The following is a 21,581-nucleotide window of genomic DNA, read 5'->3' on the forward strand; positions in this document are numbered from 1 at the left end:
ATTTTGTATTACAATTTAAAAAATTGTTAAGTATGATAAGGACGTTGTTATGACCCCAATTCACTATCCATGGATCAAGTGAGCCAATAAAGTGCTGGCTTCTTACTTTTTAAAATCTTTGTGGATATATAATAGGTGTATATATTTATGAGGTACATGAGATATTTTGATACAGGCATGCAATGTGAAATAATCACATCATGGAGAATTGGGTATCCATCCACTCAAGTATTTATTTGTGTTACAAACAATCCAATTATACTCTTAGTTATTTGTACAATTAAGCTATTATTGACTATGCTCACCCGGTTGTGCTATCAAATACTAGGTCTTATTTATACTTTCTAACTACATAGTTTTTGTACACATTAAGCATCCCCAGTTCCCCTCGCACACCCCTTTTCCCAGCCACTAGTAACCATCCTTCTACTCTCTATATCCACGAGTTCAATTGTTTTGACTTTTAGATCCCGCAAATAATTGAGAACATGCAATGTTTGTCTGTTTCTGGCTTATGTCACTTAATATAGTGACCTCTAGTTCCATCCATGACTCCTTAACTGCCCCTGAATTTTTGACACTATTATTTTTAAGTATTTTGGAAAACTCACACCTGTTCTCATTTTTAAACCTTAATAATAACAATTTCCTACTAAGCTAATAAAACTTCCCCTTATATTATTTGTAATGTGTGCATAACATAGTACACTTTTGTTACAGTTACATATATGAATAGTTAGCAGAGGAGAAACTCCTCCATTGTTCCTACACCAAGGGAAAAAATGTAAGGACTGTATAGCTCATGAAGAATATTAACATTTTTCTATCACAAAATATTGATAAAATTGGAATTGTATCAATTCATGTTATGGAGCTTAACATTTTAGCCGAAATATTAAGATAATATAAATAAGGCTTTTAGCTTCATATCAAGACCTATTTGAACACTTCTAGAAAAGAACATTAAAAGTTTTTTCCTCATTTATGGTTTGATTTAGTGTAGTGCCTCAACTGTTCTTAATGGTGTCTTAGTATAATGCATAATTATTAGAATATAATTATAAGGCATTACAGAATTTTATGTGGATACTTGCAAAGATATTTCAGTCCAAAACTTCAAATTACACACCCAAATATGTTTGTTGCCTTAATCTATACTTGGACAAAGGCAACATTTTAATTTTTGCTAAGTCTTAACTTTAGCCAGATGGGTTGAAATTTAAAATTTTCATCCTCATCTTGCATTGAAAAAATACTTGTGTTCAGTTATGTTCACTTTGTAAGGTCATTAAAGCCCAATTGCTAAATCAACTTCTAAGTATACTAAATACTCTGCTACAAAATATTTCTCCCAAGTAGGATAAATCTATCAAGTATTTGTTGTTGCTATTTTTATTCCCTAAGTCTTTATATCTATGTAATATTTCAATGATATGTTTGCATACCACTATGAAAAAACTTACCTTCCTTACACCTACTACTACCATATTGTGTTATATGTTTTTTAAGAAGTAGGTAGGCTCATTTGGGGAAGGTATGCTTTGAAAGAACAGATTTGCCAAGGGACTAATATGTACTTAGAACCAGAATAGCATACTGTATAATTTAGTGGACTTAGTTATTTCAAAAGATATTATTCCACTTCCCTGCTAAATGAAATTAATCATCACCTTTGACTTAGCTATATCTTCAAGAGGTGAAAATAGCGTGTAATAAAGCATATCTTTTAGTCATCAGGCCTAGTGTGAAAAGCAAATACAGACTGTATATATTATATACTAGCTGTTATTTTTTGCTTCAATTGTATTTTATCTCTTTTGCTAAAAAAACATGATTTCATCTTGTAACTGAACTGCACATATAATATCAGAGAAAATCTCCTAATGGCATGACTTGTAAAATCTCTACCCCAACAAATTAGTTTGATATCTAGGAGGTACCTTATCTGAAACATAATGAGTTATGTTCTACAGTGTCTGCAATCAAACTTTAAACAATCAGGTCCCTCTTTCAGTTAGTATGTTGTTATACTGAATACATGAGTGTTATGGAAAAGATTTAGGTCTCATAAATGGGTGAAGAAATTGTCATCTACAGAACTAATTCATTCCATTAGATTTCTTGGGTAGCAGCATGGTTCCAAATTCTGATTGGCCTTTAGTGATGGAAAAATAACAAAGTACTAATGCAGAGACACACACACACAAAAAAAACGGCTTTGAGTTGTAATACTTTAAAGTGGATCCATTCATGGCTAGAAAAGAAAAAAAAAAGGTTATCTTACAACTGGTTCATAATTAAAGTCATTGTTACTATATGCAAAGTTATGGAAAATTATTTAAATTGATATGTATAAAACCAAAGGACATGTATTGCACTTTTGTGGCACTCTTTTATATATATATATTCAATGAAACAATGATTTGTCTTTCTTACTTTAGTCATGGTATGTTTCAAATGACTTTAAGCAAGAGTGAAGGACAATTAAGTAGATTTCCTTCTTAGTAATATTTAGAGTTTAAATATGTCCAATTGTCTCTTAATAAATATGGATTTTCATCTGTAAATGCATTTAAATATATTCTGACCTTGCTATCAGTATCTATAGATTCTTCAAATATCAATTTTGATTTTTACTGCTGCACATTTTTAATGGAGAGAGAAGTAGTGACTACTATTCTGTAGAAACTTTATTTGGCAGGTCTTCATATTGCCACCTCTGGGATACATGTGGTTAGGGTTAGTGGCAGCAATTGCTTCTCAGTCTTAACTTTGGGCATCAAATTATCTTTGAGTGGCCAATTTTAAATTCTATGGGTTAATAATTAGTAGTAAGTAATTTTCAGCTAACTAATGACCTAACAAAAACAACATTTCAGAGTTTAAATGCAGTTATTTTTACTTTGGGATTACTAAACATTGGTTGTTTTCATTGATGATAACAACCATACTTAAAAGATTGATGGCTGGATTGTAGTTAAAGAAGGGCTTCAGCGCTAAAGAAACTTTTTGAATTTTTTTGTTGACTCAAATATTTGAGCTTGTTCAACCAAAAGATGTTTCTAGAAGTTATTTAACAGATGTTTAGATGTTTAATTTTATTAACTATACATCTGAAGCATAATTTTTAAATATTTTTCAAAAGGTTCTGCAGAATACTGGATTGATATTTGTATATTTGTCTATTGCTCACCACGGTACACTTAAGCATTTTAAGGCTTTTACTGAGGTATAATAAACATGTAGAAAGAAATGGACATATTATAAGTATTCAAATAAATGAATTTTCCCAAACCGAACATGCATATGTAACCATCTCCCAGATAAAGAAACAGAACATTATTAAGACCTTGAATCTCTCCTTATGCTTCCTTTTAATCAGTATCCACCCCACAAGGATAACCATTTCTTCATTTAATAGCCATAGATTTAGTTTTGTCTACTTTTATACCTCAGTAGTTTGACAGGTAGATAATTTTATCATAAGAAGTCAAAGGCTGTCATTTTCACAATGTTTTAAGTCAGATCTGTATGATTTGAGAACTAGAATCCTCAAACATTTCTCTGTTCATTTCACCAGAAGGATATCACACATTCCTATGATCCCTACCAGTGGCTTACTATTAGAATCTCTTGCACCAGTGTAGGAGTATATAATAATTAGGAAAAAAACCCAAGAGCATTCTGTTAGCAGAGTTTTTCAACCTCAACACTATTTATTAGGGGCTGGATAATTCTTTGTTATGGGAGACTGTCCTGCACATCGTAGTATGTTCAGAAGCATCCTAGTTCTCTAACCACTAGATGCCAATAACACCCACCCCTCTGGTTGTGAAAACCAAAAATGTCTCTAGATATTGCTAAATGTCCTGTAAGGTACAAAATTGTTGCTGTAGAGAGCAACTGTGCTAGGGAATATATAGTTGGCCCTTGGTATTCATGGGTTCCCCACCAATGATGGGTTGAAAATATTCAGGAAAAAAATCATTTCTGTACTGAACATGTACAGACTTTTTTTTTTTACTGTTATTACCTCCTAAACAAGACGGTATAACACGTACATAGAATTTACATTGAATTAGGTATTGTAAGCTAGAAATGACTTAAAGTATACAGTAAGATGTGCATAGGTTATATGCAAATATTATGCCGATAAGGGACTTGAGCATCTACAGATTTTGATATCTGTAGGGGATCCTGGAACCAATCTCTCATGGATATTGAGGGACAACTATATATCCCCTATTTGATGATCATTACTTTAAAAGTTAATAGAGCAATATGTAAAAGTTTTAGGGAAGTAGCTCTCAGTCCTTTATAAGAAGGTTTCAATAATCAGTCCCCTTAGCAATGGATTGGACCACTTAGAAAGATGCTAAGGTCCATGTCACCTGGCCATTTTGGAGGATGTTGTAGAAGGTAGAGTAAATATTGGAGTATATGATGTTTAAAGTACTCTTCAGCAACCTCACTATAACTATGGGATTTAAGGCTGGAGGATGTTACAGTCTAGTGAGGAAGCTAGAAACATCTCTTCTTTCTAAATCCTAATATATATTATATATATATATAAAATCCACAGGAATAAGTACCACATGCAAGATTGCAAGACAAATTCTATTGAAACATGCCTCTTCTCCATTTTCCAGTTGCCTTCATAATTGTCTATGATATTTGCTACCTGCTTTAGAAAAAGGGAAACTGTTTTGGAAAATTTTAATGGAACCCATTCAATAACTACCGAGCTAGGCAAGAAAATAAATAAAATTAGCATATCACTAATGTTAATCTTCTTCCTTTTGAGGGGCAAAAATTATATTTATATTATAGCTTAAATAATCAATTATATTGCCATATGTATGAATCTTTCCAAAATTTCTTAATTCCCACTATATATCAATAATGGAAACAGAAAATCTCAAAAGAAAAAAATACTCAAAGTTTTTAGTTCATTTGATATTTTACCTCAATTTTAAAAGGCTGTACATATATAGTCAAAATAGGGCTAAAAATGCCCAAGTGAACTTACACAAGTGTATTTGTCTTCTGTTTTCTCAATCACAATAGTCTGTGTTTCACTACCTGGTGGTATATATTCGTAGTCATCATATAGGAGTCCTAGGATTGGATATTGTGTCCTGTACCTGTTGGCAAGAAAAGAGTTAGTTTACAGGCTGCATGAGAAAATAACTTTCATTCCTTTTTAGTCACTCCTAGTTTGATTGCCCTAATTAAGCCAATTCGGCTCTGAATGACTTTTTAACTGTTACTGAAAAAACAAAAAAATAAAAAAACCCTATTTCAATGGACAGAGATGTACAACCATTATTTTCAAGAAAATAAAATAGAGGGACTTCTGTTTCTGGCCATGATGGACGACTGGCAGCACAGGACAGTGACCCCAGAAAAGGGAAGCAAATGATATGGGCCCTACAAGTGCCTAGCTCACTGCCTGGAGAGATTTTCTTGGTCACGGGATAAGCAAAAGGAAGCTAAACAGATCCCAGCAGTCTCACCAAGATAAGGTGATAAAGTTTAGAGTAAATATAGGCAAAGGCACCCAGAGTTTGTGGGGCAGAGTATCAGACGGAAGAGAGCTACATAGATAGAGAGAGGTCAGGACAGCTGTAGAGGTTTTCCCAAAAGCCTTTGGGTGAGTACTGATCAGTGTGCCTGTATGTGAAGAAGCTACCAAGACTTAGGAAATAATGACTAGAAAGGAGCAGGCTGGCAATTTTGGGAGCTCTCATAGGGATGGTAATGTTTTGTGTTCCACTAACAAAACCAGAGTGAAAAGCTCTCCTGATATAGAGGCCATCAGATAGATACTGCAGAATATTGCCTTAGTGGTGGGATAAAATTAGCCTCAAAGTACAGGTTATTCTCAAAGAGTTTAAAAGCAAGGCTTGGATGTATTAAATTGTTTCCAAATAATTTCATCTCAGAACAAAACTCCAAATATTTTAAGTAATACCCTAGCGAAAATCTAAAACTCAACAATATAAAATCACAATTCATGGCATTCAACGAAAAATGAATAGTCATGCAATGGACGATACGACTAATAATGAAGAGAAATATAAATTAGTAGAAACAGACCAAGAGACAACACTGATGAAAAAATTAGTAGGTAAATGTGCATCTATTAGAAACATACAAAATATACAAGGTATATTCAAGAAGTTAGAGGAAAGCATGAACACAGTGAGGAGAGAAATAGAGAATATAAAAAAGATCCACATTGGACTACTAAACATTAAAAAAATTAGATGGAGTTAACAGTAGATTAGGCACTGCATTACAAAAAGACCGATAAATTTTAATACATCAAAATAAATAATTTAAAATAAAACATAAAAGAAAACGGAAAAAAATGAATGCAGCATGAAATAACTGTGGAAAATATCAAACGTCCTTATATATATATAATTAAAGTCCTGCAGGATTGGTGGTGGAAAAAAATAATTGACATAATGACCAAATTATTTCCAAGCATGATGTAAAGCTATAAACACACGTATCCAAGAAGCTCAGTGAACGTGAAAAAAAGAAACATGAAGAAAACTACAGAGAGGCACATCATTATCAAATTCCTGAAAACCAGTGAAAGAGAATCTTAAAAACAGCCTCAGAGAAGAAAGGACATTATTCAAAGAACAAAAATCATAAGATTAACAAAAAACTTCTCAGTCACAATGAAAGTCAGAAGACAGAAGAGCAATATTGTTAAAGTACTTTTAAAAAAAAAGTGTAAAAAAATCTCCTTAAGCTGATAAGCAACTTCAGCAAAGTCTCAGGATACAAAATCAATGTGCAAAAATCACAAGCATTCCTATACACCAATAACAGACAAACAGAGAGCCAAATCACGAGTGAACTCCCATTCACAATTGCTTCAAAGAGAATAAAATACCTAGGAATCCAACTTACAAGAGATGTGAAGGACCTCTTCAAGAACTACAAACAACTGCTCAAGGAAATAAAAGAGAACACAAACAAATGGAAGAACAGTCCATGCTCATGGGTAGGAAGAATCAATATCGTGAAAATGGCCATGCTGCCCAAGGTAATTTATAGATTCAATGCCATCCCCATCAAGCTACCAATGACTTTTTTCACAGAATTGGAAAAAATTACTTTAAAGTTCATATGGAACCAAAAAAGAGCCCACATTACCAAGAAAAACCTAAGCCAAAAGAAAAAAGCCGGAGGCATCACGCTACCTGACTTCAAACTATACTACAATGCTACAGTAACCAAAACAGCATGGTACCGGTACCAAAACAGAAATATAGACCAATGGAACAGAACAGAGCCCTCAGAAATAATACCACACATCTACAGTCACCTGATCTTTGACAAATCTGACAAAAACAAGAAATGGGGAAAGGATTCCCTATTTAATAAATGGTGCTGGGAAAACTGGCTAGCCATATGTAGAAAGCTGAAACTGGATCCCTTCCTTACACCTTATACAAAATTAATTCAAGATGGATTAAAGACTTAAATGTTAGACCTAAAACCATAAAAACCCTAGAAGAAAACCTAGGCAATACAATTCAGGACATAGGCGTGGGCAAAGACTTCATGACTAAAACACCAAAAGCAATGGCAGCAAAAGCCAAAATTGACAGATGGGATCTAATTAAACTCAAGAGCTTCTGCACAGCAAAAGAAACTACTATCAGAGTGAACAGGCAACCTACAGAATGGGAGAAAATTTTTACAATCTACCCATCTGACAAAGGGCTAATATCCAGAATCTACAAAGAACTCAAACAAATTTACAAGAAAAATTCAAACATCCCCATCAAAAAGTGGGCAAAGGATATGAACAGACACTTCTCAAAAGAAGACATTTATGCAGCCAACAGACACATGAAAAAAATGCTTACCATCACTGGCCATCAGAGAAATGCAAATTAAAACCACAGTGATCTCAGGCCACTTAGAATGGCGGTCATTAAAAAGTCAGGAAACAACAGGTGCTGGAGAGGATGTGGAGAAATAGGAATACTTTTACACCATTGGTAGGACTGTAAACTAGTTCAGCCATTGTGGAAGACAGTGTGGCGATCCCTCAAGGATCTAGAACTAGAAATACCATTTGACCCAGCCATCCCATTACTGGGTATATACCCAACAGATTATAAATCATGCTGCTATAAAGACATATGCACACGTATGTTTATTGTGGCACTATTCACAATAGTAAAGACTTGGAACCAACCCAAATGTCCATCAATGATAGACTGGATTAAGAAAATGTGGCACATATACACCATGGAATACTATGCAGCCACAAAAAAGGATGAGTTCACGTCCTTTGTAGGAACATGGATGAAGCTGGAAACCATAATTCTGAGCAAACTACCGCAAGGACAGAAAACCAAACACCACATGTTCTCACTCATAGGTGGGAATTGAACAATGAGAACACTTGGACACAGGTTGGGGAAGATCACACACTGGGGCCTGTCGTGGGGTGGGGGGAGGGGGAAGGGATAGCATTAGGAGATATACCTAATACAAATGATGAGTTAATGGGTGCAGCACACCAACATGGCATATGTATACATATGTAACAATCCTGCACATTGTGCACATGTACCCTAGAAGTTAAAGTATAATAAAAATTTTTTAAAAATGACCAGCTTACTCGTCTATACACAACAAAAATACTTTTGAATAATGAAGAATTGATAAAGACTGTTTTTAGACTTAAAAGGCCAAAAGAAGTCTTCACCAGAGAAGAAGCATGATAAAAAATGTTAAAAGAAGTTTTTAAGGCAAAGGGAAAATGATACAAGATAGAAATTTGAATTTGATCAAAGTAATACATAGCACCAGAAAAGATAAATATGTAGTAAATTTACAACATTGTTTTTCTTATTGTTAACATTTCTTTAAAAGATAGTTGGCTGTTTAAAACAAAAACAATAATGTATTTAGGGGCTAATAATATATGTGAAAGAGGTATATATGATAAAAATAGTAGAAGTCATATTAGTCATATGAAGGGGAAATGGAAGTTAATTATTACAGAGTTGTTATGCTACATGTGATGGGATATAATATTATTGGAAGTCGGCAGTGATCACTTGAAGAATATTATGAACCCTACAGCAATCAAAAGAAAGAAGTATACCTAATAAGCTAATAAAATAGGTTAAATGAAACATGAAGAAATAATTTATCCAAAAGAAGAGAGGAAAAGAGAAAGAAAGAAAATGTGAGGTAAATAGAAAACAAATAGCAAGATAGTAAATTTAAATCTATCCGTATAGATATGTATGGCCTGAACACTCAATTAAAAAGCAAAGATTGTTAAATTTGATAAAAACTCAAGACCCAACTACACATGCTATTTACAAAAACCATACAATCCTTAACACTTTAAATACAAACAGACTAATAGATTAGAATAAAAGGATGGAAACATATGTACCATGCAATTTCTAATCAAAAGAAAGTTGGAGTAGTTATATAAATATCAGATGAAGTAGCCTTCAGAATAAGAAGCATTAGTGCAGATAAAGGGTGATTTTATAATGATAAAGGTGTCAATTCATCAACAAAATGTAGCAGTCCTAAATGTTCATTCATCAATAAAACATAACAATCCTAAATGTTTATGTACCCTCCCAGCAGAAATTCAAAATATATGAAGCAAATACTGATAGAACTGAAAGGAGAAATAAACAAATCCACAATCAGAGTTGGAGATTTTGGCACGCCTTTCAAGGTAATTGATATAAGTAGAAAGAAAATTAGTAAATATATAGATGAAATCCCCAAATATGTGGAAACCAAAAAATTTAAATCTAAAAAACCTGTAGATCCAAGTACAAATTAAAAGGGAAATTAGAAAATATTTTGAACTGAATGCAAATGAAAATATAACTTATCAAAATTGTGGGGATGCAGGTAAAATAGTGCTTAAGTAGAAATTTATAGCATTCAAATTTTATATTACGAAAGAAGAATGGTCTAAAATCAATGACCTATGTTTCCATGTTTTGAAACTGGAAAAGAAACAGAAAAGTAAGTGGAAAATAACATAAGAAAAAACAAAGATAGGAGAAGAAATTAGTGAAATAGGAAAGAGAGAAACAGTATAGGAAAATCAATTAAATTGAAAGCTGGTTCTTCAAGTATATCACTAAAATTGACACAACTCTAGTCAGACTGGTTAGCAAAGAAAGAGAACATACAGTTTACCAATATCAAGAAAGAAAGAAGGGATATCCCTATAGGTCCTATAGTCTTTGAAAGAATAATAAAGAAATATTATGGCAATTTTATGCCAAAAACTTGGCAATTTAGATGAAATGCACAAATTCTTCAAGAGACACAAACTACAAAAGCTCACTCAAGAAGCAATAGATAATCTGAATAAGTATGGGTCAATTTTTAAAATTGAATTTACAATTAGATGCTTTCACACAAAGTCAACTCCAGTCCAGGATGACTTTACTAGTTAACTCTACCAAAAAATTAACAAATAAATAATATCAATCTTACATAAACTCTTCCAAAATATAAAATAGTAGGGCATACTTCTCAACTCATTCTACGAGGTCAGCATTACTCTGGTGAAAAAGCAGTCAGAGGCATCATGAGAAAAGAAATGTATAGGCTAATATCACTAGTAGAATACAGGTGTCAGATCCTTAACAAAATTTTAGCAAATTGGATCTAGCAATATATAAAAAGGATACTACATTAATCCAGCACAATTTATCCCAGTAACAAAAGTTTGGTTTAATATTCAAAAATCAACAATTCATCATTTTAACAGATCAAACAAACAATAGAAACTTATGTGCGGGTTTGGGATTTTAAGAATGGAGAAGTAAGGAGTTTGACAGACACTCTCTACAATAAAACAATGATTCAATGATTTCACTGGTGAAAATTACATATTTTTTAAAAATTAATCATTTAAAGTCTCTGGAACGCATTTAAGGGAGGACAGCAAGTAGAAAAATATTCAAGAAAAACTACTAAACCTTGTTAAGAACATTGAAAGTCTGTGATATTTGAGCCATGACCTGCTTCATCCAACTACCTCCTGCCCCTCAGTTCCTGTTTCGGGCAAGAGTGGTTGAGAAGTCGTACTCTCTTCCTCTACCCTGTCCCCCACTTGTAGAATGGAAACTCTATACCAGACATGGCAGGCTGAAAATATTGGGTTCCTGATCAACTCCATCCAACATACTCCTTGGTCAGAGATTCTACAATGAGAGGAGCAAGCCAAGGAGATCATAGACTGCTACCTCCCCTCAATGCCCACTGACAGAACAGAGATTGTCACTGGAAAAAGTGGGTACCTGCCCCAGTTCTGGTGCAGTGGCACAGGGATTCTTCCCAGGTTGAAAGGCAGTGATATGGTTTGGCTGTCTCCCCACCAAAATCTCAACTTGAATTGTGTCTCCCAGAATTCCCACGTGTTGTGGGAGAGAACCAGGGGGAGGTAATCAAATCATGGGGGCTGGTCTTTCCCATGCTATTCTCTTGATAGTAAGTCTCATGAAATCTTATGGGTTTATCAGGGGTTTCCGTTTTTGCATCTTTCTCATTTTCTCTTGCCACCGCCATGTTAAGAAGTGCCTTTCACCTCCCGCCATAATTCTGAGGCCTCCCCAGCTATGTGGAACTGTTAAGTTCAATTAAACCTCTTTTTGTTCTCAGTTTCAGATATGTGTTTATCAGCAGCGTGAAAATGAACTAATACAGGCAGTCTATAAGTACAAATGCTATGCAGCTCTGTGTGATGGGACTGACTTCATTTGAAACAGATAATGTAAAAATCCACATCTAAGAATGTTGCTGAAAATAATGGTGGACTTGGTGGAGAGCAATTAAGAGGAGGCTGGAGGCTCTAGAATACAAGCAAAATGGCAGAACAGCCTGAAGATAAATAGGGAAAGAGATGGCTAAAAAGAGTCCTCCTGGGACTCTTTATGGGAGTCAAGAAAGCTATGCACATGTGCTAGGCCACAACCACTCAGGCGCATGCAGAACAGAAAGTGGGGGAAGAAATGAAAGCATATCACAAGCTGGACAGACCATCAACACAGGTCACATGACTCACTGGCGCAAGGGGCTTAAATGTAACCTCTAACAAATTGTTGAACAAAAAGTTGCTCTGGTCCAGGGGCAATTCCTAGGAAACAAAGCTAAAAATAAAATCAGGTTCATACATGGCAGTCTGGACAACCGCGTGCATGCCCAAGGCTGCACGCTCTCATGTGCAATCACGGAGGGAGCTTCCAATACACTAGTCTCTGGCTGAATGTGGGTCAAAGAAATGCAAATATCCTGAACTGCGATGGCAGCTCCCAAGCCACACATATATCCAATAGTGTAAAAATATAACTGGGTAAGGTGTCATAAGCACAACTTTTTACCACTAGGTGGCTTATTCAAGCCCGGGGGCATCCCGGTTCAGTCAGAAGGGAAAAAACAAACAAACAAAAAAACCAAAACCAAAACAAAAAACCAAGATAAAAAAATCTGAACAGGGACATTAGAAGATAAACAATTTGGAGAAAACAAAAGACTTTGAAGAATTAATTTAGGGAAAGTACTAAGTACATAATCAGGCAAACAACCCCTAGCAAGAGGTGGGGGTGTGGGAACAGGGATCGGTATCCAGAGTTGCTACAGCATATTATTCAAAATGTCTAATTTTCGACAGAAAATTATAAAACTTGCAAATAAAGAAGAAATGCTGACACATAAAGGGAGGGAGGAAAGCAAGCAATAGAAAATAATTTTTGTATTTTATTTATTTTTCAACTTAAATTTCAGAATAAGGGAGTACAAGTGCAGGTTTGTTACAAAGGTTTACATGATGCTGAGGTTTGTGGTATGAATGATCCTATCACCCAAGTAGTGAACATGGTACCCATAGTTTTTCAGCCCTTGCCTGCCGCCATCTCTCCACCCTTCAGTAGTCCCCAGTGTCTACTGTTCCAATCTTTATGCCCATGAGTATCCCATGTTTAGCTCCCACATTTAAGTGAGAAAATGCACTATCTGGTTTTCTGCTTCTGTTCGTTTTATATAGGATAATGGCCTCCAGCTACATCCATTTTGCTTCAAAAGACATGATTTTTTTTATGGCTGCACAGTATTACATGGTGTATATGTACCACATTTTCTTTTTCCAGTCCAACATTGATGGGCACGTGGGTTGATTCCATGTTTTTGCTATTTTGAAATAACGCTGCAATGAACATGCAGGTGCATGTGTCTTTGGGTAGAATGCTTTTTTTTACTTTGGGTATATACCCAGAAATGAGAATGCTGGGTCAAATGGTAAACTCGTAGTTCTTTGAGGAATCTCCAAACCGCTTTCCACAGTGGCTGAACTAATTTACATTCCTACCAACGGTGCACTAGCATTCCCTTTGATCTGCACCCTCACCAGCATCTGTTGTTTATCGACTTTTTAATAATAGCCATTCTAACTGGTGTGAAATGGTTATCTCATTGTGGTTTTAATTTTCATTTCTCTGATCACTAGTGATGATGAGCATTTTATTCATGTTTGGTGGTTGCTTGTATGTCTTCATTTGAGAAGTGTATGTTCATATCCATTACCCACTTTTTAATGATTTTTTGCTTGTTGATTTAAGTTCCTTACAGATTCTGCATATTAGAACTTTGTCAGATACAGAGTTTGTGCATATTTTCTCCTATTTTGTAGGTTGTCTGTTTACTCCCTTGATATTTTCTCTTGCTCAGCAGAAGCTCTTTGGTTTAATTAGATATCATTTGTCAATTTTCGCTTTTGTTGCCGTTACTTTTGACATCTTGGTCATTAAATCTTTGTCCATGCCTATGTCCTGAATGGTAATGCCTAGATTGTCTTCCAGGAATTTTATACTTTTGGAGTTTACATTTAAGTCTTTAGTTCATCTTTAGTTTATTTTTGCATATAGTGTAACGAGGGGTCCAATTTCAATCTTCTGCATATGGCTAGGCAGTTATCCTGGCACCATTTATTGAATAGGGAATTCTTTCCCCATTACTTGTTTTTGAAAGCTTGGTCAAAGATCAGATTGTTATAGGTGTCTGGCCTTATTTCTGGGTTCTCTATTCTGTTCCATTGGTCTATGTATCTGTTCTTGTACCAGTACCATGCTGTTTTGGTTAGTGTAGCCCTGTAGTATAAATTAAAGTTGAGTAGTGTGATGCCCCCAAGCTTTGTTATTTTTGCTTTGTATTGCCTTGGCTATACAGGCTCTTTTTTCGTTCCATATGATTTTGAAAAGTTTTTCTGTAGTTCTGTGAAGAATGTCAAAGATAGTTAAATGGAAATAGCATGAATCTGTAAATTGCTTTGTGCAGTATGGTCATTTTAACAATATTGATTCTTCCTATCCATAGGCATGGAATCATTTTCCATTTCTTTGTGTCATCTCTGATTTTTTTTGAGCAGTGTTTTGTAGTTCTACTTGTAGAAATCTTTCACCTCCCTAATTAGCTGTATTCCTTTTTGTGGCAATTGTGAATAGGAGGTCATTTCTGATTTCGCTCTCTGCTTGACTTTTGTTGGTGGATAGGAATGCTAGTGATTTTTGCATATTGATTTTGTATCCTGAGACTTTGCTGAAGTTGTTTATCAGCTTAAGAAACTTTTGGACTGAGATTGTGGAGTTTTCTAGATATAGGATCATGTCATCTGCAAACAGGGATAGTTTGACTTCCTCTCTTCCTATTTGGATGCCTTTATTTCTTTCTCTTGCCTGATTGCCCTGTTCAGTACTTGAATGTACCTAACATTCAATACTATGTTCAGTAGGAGTGGTGAGAGAGGGCATCCTTTTCTTGTGCTGGTTTTCAACGGGAATGCTTCCAGCTTTTGCCCATTCAGTATGATGTTGGCTGTGGGTTTTTCACACATGGCTCTTATCATTTTGAGGTATGTTCCTCTAGGTTTATTGAGAGATTTTGACATAAATGGGTGTTGAATTTTATAGAAAGCCTTTTCTGCATCTATTGAGATAATCATGTGTTTTTTGTCTTTAGCCGTGTTTATGTGATAAATCACAGTTATTAATTTGTATATGTCTAACCAACCTTGCATTCCAGGGATGAAGCCTACTTGATTGTGGTGGATAAGCTTTTTGATGAGCTGCCGGATTTGGTTTGCCAGTATTTGTTGAGGATTTTTGCATTGATGTTCATCAAGGGTATTGACCTGAAGTTTTCATTTTTTTGTTGTATCTCTGCCAGGTTTTGATATCAGGATGATGCTGGCCTCATAGAACGAGCTAGGAAGGAGTCCCTCTTCCTCTATCTTGTGGAATAGTTTCAGCAGGAATGGTCCCAGCTCTTCTTTGTACATTTGGTAGAATTCAGCTGTGAATCTGCCTAGTCCTGGCCTTTTTGTTGTTGTTGTTTGGCAGGCTATTTATTACTGCCTCAATTTCAAAACTCATTATTAGTCTGTTAAAGGATTAAATTTCTTCCTGGTTCACTCTTGGGAGGGTGTATGTGTCCAGGAATTAATCCTGGACACAGCAAAGGAAACTGTCAACAGAGTAAACAGACAACCTACAGAATGGGCAAAATGTTTTTGCAAACTATGCATCTGACAAAGGTCTAATATCCAGCTTCTGTAAGGAACTTAACAAGTTTACAAGAAAAAAAACAACCCTGTAAAAAAAAAAAAGTCAGCAAAGGACATGAACAGATACTTTTCAAAAGAAGACATATATGTGGCCAACAAGCATGTGATAAAAAGCTCAACATCACTGATCATTAGAGAAATGCAAATGAAAACCACAATGAGATATCATCTCACACCAGTCAGATTGACTATTAAAAAGATTGATTATTAAAAAGTCAAAAATGACAGATGCTGGTGAGGTTGTGGAGTAAAATGAACACTTATACACTGTTGGAGGTGTGTAAATTAGTTCAGCCATTATGAAAGTGTGGCAATTCCTCAAAGACCTAAAGACAGAGATACCATTCAACACAGCAATCTCATTACTGGGTATATACCTAAAGCAAAATAAATCATTCAATTGTAAAGATGCATTTATGCGTATGTTCACTGCAGCACTATTCACAATAGCAGACATGGAATCAACCTAATGCCCATCAATGATAGGCTGGATAAAGAAAATATGGTACATGTACACCATGGAATACTATGCACCCATAAAAAGAACAAGATCATATCCTTTTCAGGGACATGCATGGAGCTGGAGGCCATTATTCTTAGCAAACTAACACAGGACCAGAAAATCAAATACTGCATGTTCTCACTTATAAGTGGGAGATAAATGATGAGAACACATGGACATGTAGAGAGGAGCAACACACACTTGGCCTTTTAGAAGGTGGAAGGTGGAAGGAGGGAGAGGATCAGGAAGAATAACTAATGGATACTAAGCTTAGTACATGGGTGACAAAATAATCTGTACAACAAACCTCTGTGACTCGTTTACCTATGTAGCAAATCTGCACTTGTACCACTGAACATAAAATAAAAGTTAAAGAAGAAAAAAACAGGCCGGGCATGGTGGCTCATGTCTGTAATCCCAGCACTTTGGGAGGCCAAGGGGCAGATCACCCTGAGGTCAGGAGTTCAAGACCAGCCTGGCCAACATGGTGAAACCCTGTCTGTACTAAAAATACAAAAAATTAGCCGGGAGTGGTGGTGCATGCCTGTAATCCCAGCTACACTGGAGGCTGAGGCAGAAGAATCGCTTGAATGTGGGAATCAGTGGTTGCAGTGAGCCAGGATCATGCCACTGCACTCCAGTCTGGGTGACAGAGCAAGACTCTGTCAAAAAAAAAAAAAATGAAGAAGAAGAAGGAGAAGGAGGAGAAGAGGAACATTTAAAAAGAATTAAAGAAAATGCTACTGAATTTTTACATTAGTTTTGTATTCTGAAACTTTACTGAAATCATTTACTAGGTCTAGGAGGCTTTTGGTGGAGTCTTTAGTCTTTTCTAAGTATAGAATCCTATCAGCAAGGAGAGAGAGTTTGACTTCTTTTCTTAATTGGATGCCTTTTATTTCTTGCTCTTGTCTGATTGCTCTGGCTAGGACTTCCCATACTATGTTGAATGGGAGGGTTAGAGAGAACATCTTTGTCTTGTTCCAGTTCTGAAGAAGAATGTTTCCAGCTTTTGTGAGTTCAGCATGCTATTGGCTGTGGGTTTCTCATAGATGGCTATTATTATTTTGAGGTATGTTTCTTTGATGCCTAGTTTCTTGAGGGTTTTTATCATGAAGGGATGTTGGACTTTATTGATAGCTATTTCTGCATCACTTAAGATAATCACATGTTCTTTTGTTTTCAATTCTGCTTATGTGGTGAATCACATTTATTGATTTGCATAAGTTGAACCAACCTTGAATCCCAGGAATGAAGCCTACTTGAATGTGGTGAATTAACTTTTTGTTGTACTGCTGGATTGGGCTTGCAAGTATTTTGTTGATGATTTTTGTGTTTATGTTCATCATGGTTATTGGCACGAAATTTTCTTTTTTCATTGTGTCTATGCCAGATTTTGGTATCCGGATAATGCTGGCTTCATAGAATGAGTTAAGGAGGACTCCTTCCTCCTCTATTTTTGGAATAGCTATGGTAGGATTGATAGCAATTCTTCCTTGTATGTCTGGTAGTATTCACCTGTGAATCCTTCTGGTCCTGGGCTTTTTTTGTTGTTGTTTTGTAGGAGTTTTTAAATTACTAATTCAATTTTAGAATTCATTATTTGTCAGTTCAAGTTTTCACTTTCTTCCTGGTTCAATCTTGGAAGGGTATGTGTTTTTATGAATTTATCCATTTCCTCTAGATCTTCCAATTTGTGTTATAGAGGTTTTCATAATAGTCTGAGGACCTTTTGTATTTCTGTGGGATTGGTTGTAAAGCCATCTTTTTTATTTCTGATTATGCTTAGTTGAAACTTATCTTTTTCTTTGTTAATCTAGCTAGTGTTCAATTGGTCTTTTTTATTCTTTTGAAGTACCAACTTTTGGTTTCATTGATCTTTGGTATGAACTTTGCATCTCAATTTCATTCAGTTTTTTTCTAATTTTAGTTATTTATTTTCATCTGCTATCTTTGGATTTGGTTTGTTCTTGTTTTTCTAGTTCCGTTAGGTGCAATGCAATATTAGATTGTTAACTTGAGATCTTTCTAACTTTTGTTGTAGGTGTTGAGTGATGTAAACTTCCTCTTAACACTGCTTTGGATGCATCCCAAAATATTTTGATATGTTATTTCTCTATTTTCATTAATTTCAAAGAAATTATTTTTTATTTCTTTCTTGATTTTGTTGTTCACCCAAAAGTCATTTGGGAGCAAGTTGTTTAATTTCCATGTAATTGTGCAGTTTTGAGATATCTTCTTGGTATTGATTTCTATTTTTATTGCACTGTGGTCTGAGCATATGCTTGGTATAATTTTGATTTTTTAAAATTTATTGAGGCTTACTTTATGGTCAAGCATATGCTCAATATTAGAATATGTTCTGTGTGCAGTGAAAGTCTGTTTTGTGGTTGTTGGGTGGATGATTCTGTTGATGTCTATTAGGTCCAGTTGGTTGAGTGTCAAATATAAGCCCGAAATTCCTTTGTCAGTTTCCTGCCTCAGTGATCTCTCTTATGTTGTCAGTGGGGTGTTGCAGTCTCCCATTGTTATTTTGTGGTTGCCTAAGTCTTTTCATAGGTCCAAAAGAACTTCTTTTACAAATCTGTTTGTATGCAGATGTTATGCTCCGATGTTGGATGCATACATATTTAGGACAGTTAAGTTTTCTTGTTGAATTGAACTCATCATCATTATGTAATGCCCTTCTTTGTCTTTCTTGATTGTTGTGGATTTAAACTCTGTTTTATATGATATGAGAAGAGTAACCCCTGCTGTTTTCTTGTTTGCCATTTGCAAGATAGATCTTTCTCTATCCCTTTACTTTGAGTCTGTGGGTGTCACTGCCTGGGAGATGGGTCTCTTGAAGACAGCAGACAGTTGGGTCTTGTCTTTTTATTGAACTTACCACACTATGTCTTTTAAGTGGGGCATTTTGACTTTTTTACATTCAAGGTTAGTTAGTATCGATACGTAAGATTTTGATCATGTCATCTTGTTGTTAGCTGTTTGTTGTGTAGCTTTGGTTGTGTAGTTGTTTCATAGTGTCTGTGGGATATGTGCTTAAGGTGTTTTCATGGTAGAAGATATAATTATTTCATTTCCATGTTTATCATTTCTGTAAGAACCTCCTGTATAGCTGGTTTAGTGATAATAAATTCCCTTAGTGTTTTCTTGCTTTGGAAGTTTATTTCTCCTTTGCTTATGAAGCATAGTTTGGTGGGATATGAAATTCTTGGTTGGAATTTCTTTTCTTTAAGAATGCTGAATATAGAACCACAATCTTTTCTGGCTTGTAAGTTTTCTGACTAGAGGTCTTCTTCTAGCCTGATAGAGTTTCCTTTGTAAGTGACTAGAGCCTTCTGTCTTGTTGCCTTTAACAATTTTTTCTTTCACATTGACCTTCGTGAATCTGATGACTATGTGTCTTGGGAATGTTTGTCTCGTATAGTATCTCACATAGGTTCTCTATATTTCTTGAATTTGCATGTCAACCTCTCTAATGAGATTGAGGAAATTTTCATGGACCATATCCTCAAATATATTTTCCAAGTTATTTCTTCTCTCTCCTGTCAGGAATATCAATTAGTTTCAGGTTAGTCTTGTTACATAATCCCATATTTCTCAGAGGTTTTGTCACAATTTAATTTTTTTTAATTTTTGTCTAAGTTGATTATAAGATTCTGTCTTCAAGCTCCAAGATTCTTTCCTTGGCTTGGACTATTCTGCTGTTAATGCTTCAAAATGTATTAGTTAATTTTTGTAGTAATTTTTTCAATTCCAGAAGTTCCATTTTGTTCTTTCTTAAAGTGGCTATTTTGTCTTCTTTCTACTTTTGGATAGTTTTACTGGATACCTTGGATTGGGTTTCAACTTTTACCTGTATCTTGATCAGCTTCCTTGCCATCCAGATTCTAAACTTTATGGCTTTCATTTAAGTCATTTCAATTTGGTTAAGAACCATTGCAGAGGAGTTGCCTTGTTTGAAGATAAAGGGAAACTCTGACTTTTTGAATTGCCAGAGTTCTAGCACTGATTCTTTCTCGTCTGAGCAGGCATGTGCTCCTTTGTGTTTTGGATTTGCTGTAATTTCTATGAGGCTTTTTGTTTTGATATTCTTTATTTCCCTTTACGGTTTAACTGTTGTGCAAGTTGAGTATAGTTAATTAGCTTTGTTTCTAGGTGCTTCCAGAGGGCCAAGGCTCTGTATGAGATCTTTATTTGTGGCTAGATTCTTACCTTGGGTTTCACAGGCAATGTGTATTGGCAGAATACTTTTGGTATTGTAATTTGGGCAGTGATCGAGTAGATGAGTAATGGTTGGCAGAGAGTCTTACTCTGCTCTGTGGCTTTTTTATATTTCTGCACATTTGCAGTGGTACTCTGTGGGGACCAGGGGAGAGAGATGACACCCTAGCCAGGTCCATTCCCTGGCCTTAGGGTAGCCCCACTTGATCACTGGCACTGCATCCACATTTCATTTGTTAGATGTTCAGGCCATGGGGCTCTCTCAGGCAGATATTTTGTCTAGCAGACAGGCCTCACCCTTCCTGGACAGGCCCTGGAGACAGAGGTGTGCCCTGCTTCTGCACTGGCCTATGAACTCACACCTAACACTCAGTGTATTGAGACTGGGGGCTCCTCCCCAGATTGAGTTCTGGCAAAAATCTCAACTCAGAACTCCTGAGTGTGTGCTGCAACCTTGGGGCATTGGAACCATGTCTGTGGCTTTGTCCTCTACCTCCTTGGGATCAGGCACCTGTTGTGCTAGGAGAGCTGAAGTGTTCCCAGGCTGTGGGGAAAGCACTCCAGCAGGGCCACTGGCAAGACTGTCAGGCCAATCAGTGGAGGCTGTGCTGTGTGAACACAGTTGCAGAATCAGCCAGGCAAGAGCCTTGTAGGGATTGTGGACAGGAAGACATGCAGAACAGATGTGTCCAGAGAGCCTTGGGGGAATGGGTGCCTATGGCCACATTTTGTTGCAGCTGTTCCACATGTAAAACCCCCTGGGGTCCATGCAGGCTAGAGCTCTGTCTTTGTCTATTCTTTGGGCAGATCCTCCTGACAATTGAAATGACTGCAAGAGTCATGAGATCTCTTGTAGCTAGGATGCCAGAGGTACATGGTGAGAGTGGGTTGCCCTGCTGTCACTTCACTCACCCATTCCTTAGGAGGTGTTCAGGACCAGGAACTAATCCTGGTGCTTGGCACACCAATGCAGTTTTCCCAGCTTTCTCCCTATTCAGCCTTAGTATCTGTGTTACCTATCAAATCTCAGTGTTTTCTCTCCAAAGATCTGTTTGAAGTACAAACAGATAGTGGAGAATTTGCTGGTTTGTTTATTGGATATTTTGGTCTTTTGTGGTGGGAGAAGTACTTCCTGGATGTGTCTACTTGGCCATCTTGTCCCTCTCTCCAGAAACTACTTTCAAAGAGGACCAGATGGTGTATTTA

General features: G+C 35.9%; 1 protein-coding gene across 2 annotated transcripts in view; it reads right to left on the reverse strand.

The window, feature by feature from the left end:
- Positions 1-215: 215 nt before the first annotated feature.
- The window catches only part of POF1B (POF1B actin binding protein), a 102,036-nt gene continuing 80,670 nt past the window's right edge, over positions 216-21,581 (reverse strand). Inside the window, exons 16-17 of one of the 2 annotated variants that reach the window (XM_016944183.4) lie at positions 5,030-5,144; positions 216-2,254 (exon numbers count right to left, since the gene is read on the reverse strand). In XM_016944183.4, coding sequence (XP_016799672.1) covers positions 2,249-2,254; positions 5,030-5,144 — 121 coding nt within the window. In that variant the 3' untranslated portion in view covers positions 216-2,248. Of the gene's footprint in view, positions 2,255-5,005; positions 5,145-21,581 lie in introns of those variants that run through there. The other variant, XM_016944182.3, reaches the window with a different exon arrangement.

This window comes from Pan troglodytes, chromosome X (assembly GCF_028858775.2).
Source record: "Pan troglodytes isolate AG18354 chromosome X, NHGRI_mPanTro3-v2.0_pri, whole genome shotgun sequence".
Taxonomy (NCBI): domain Eukaryota; kingdom Metazoa; phylum Chordata; class Mammalia; order Primates; family Hominidae; genus Pan; species Pan troglodytes.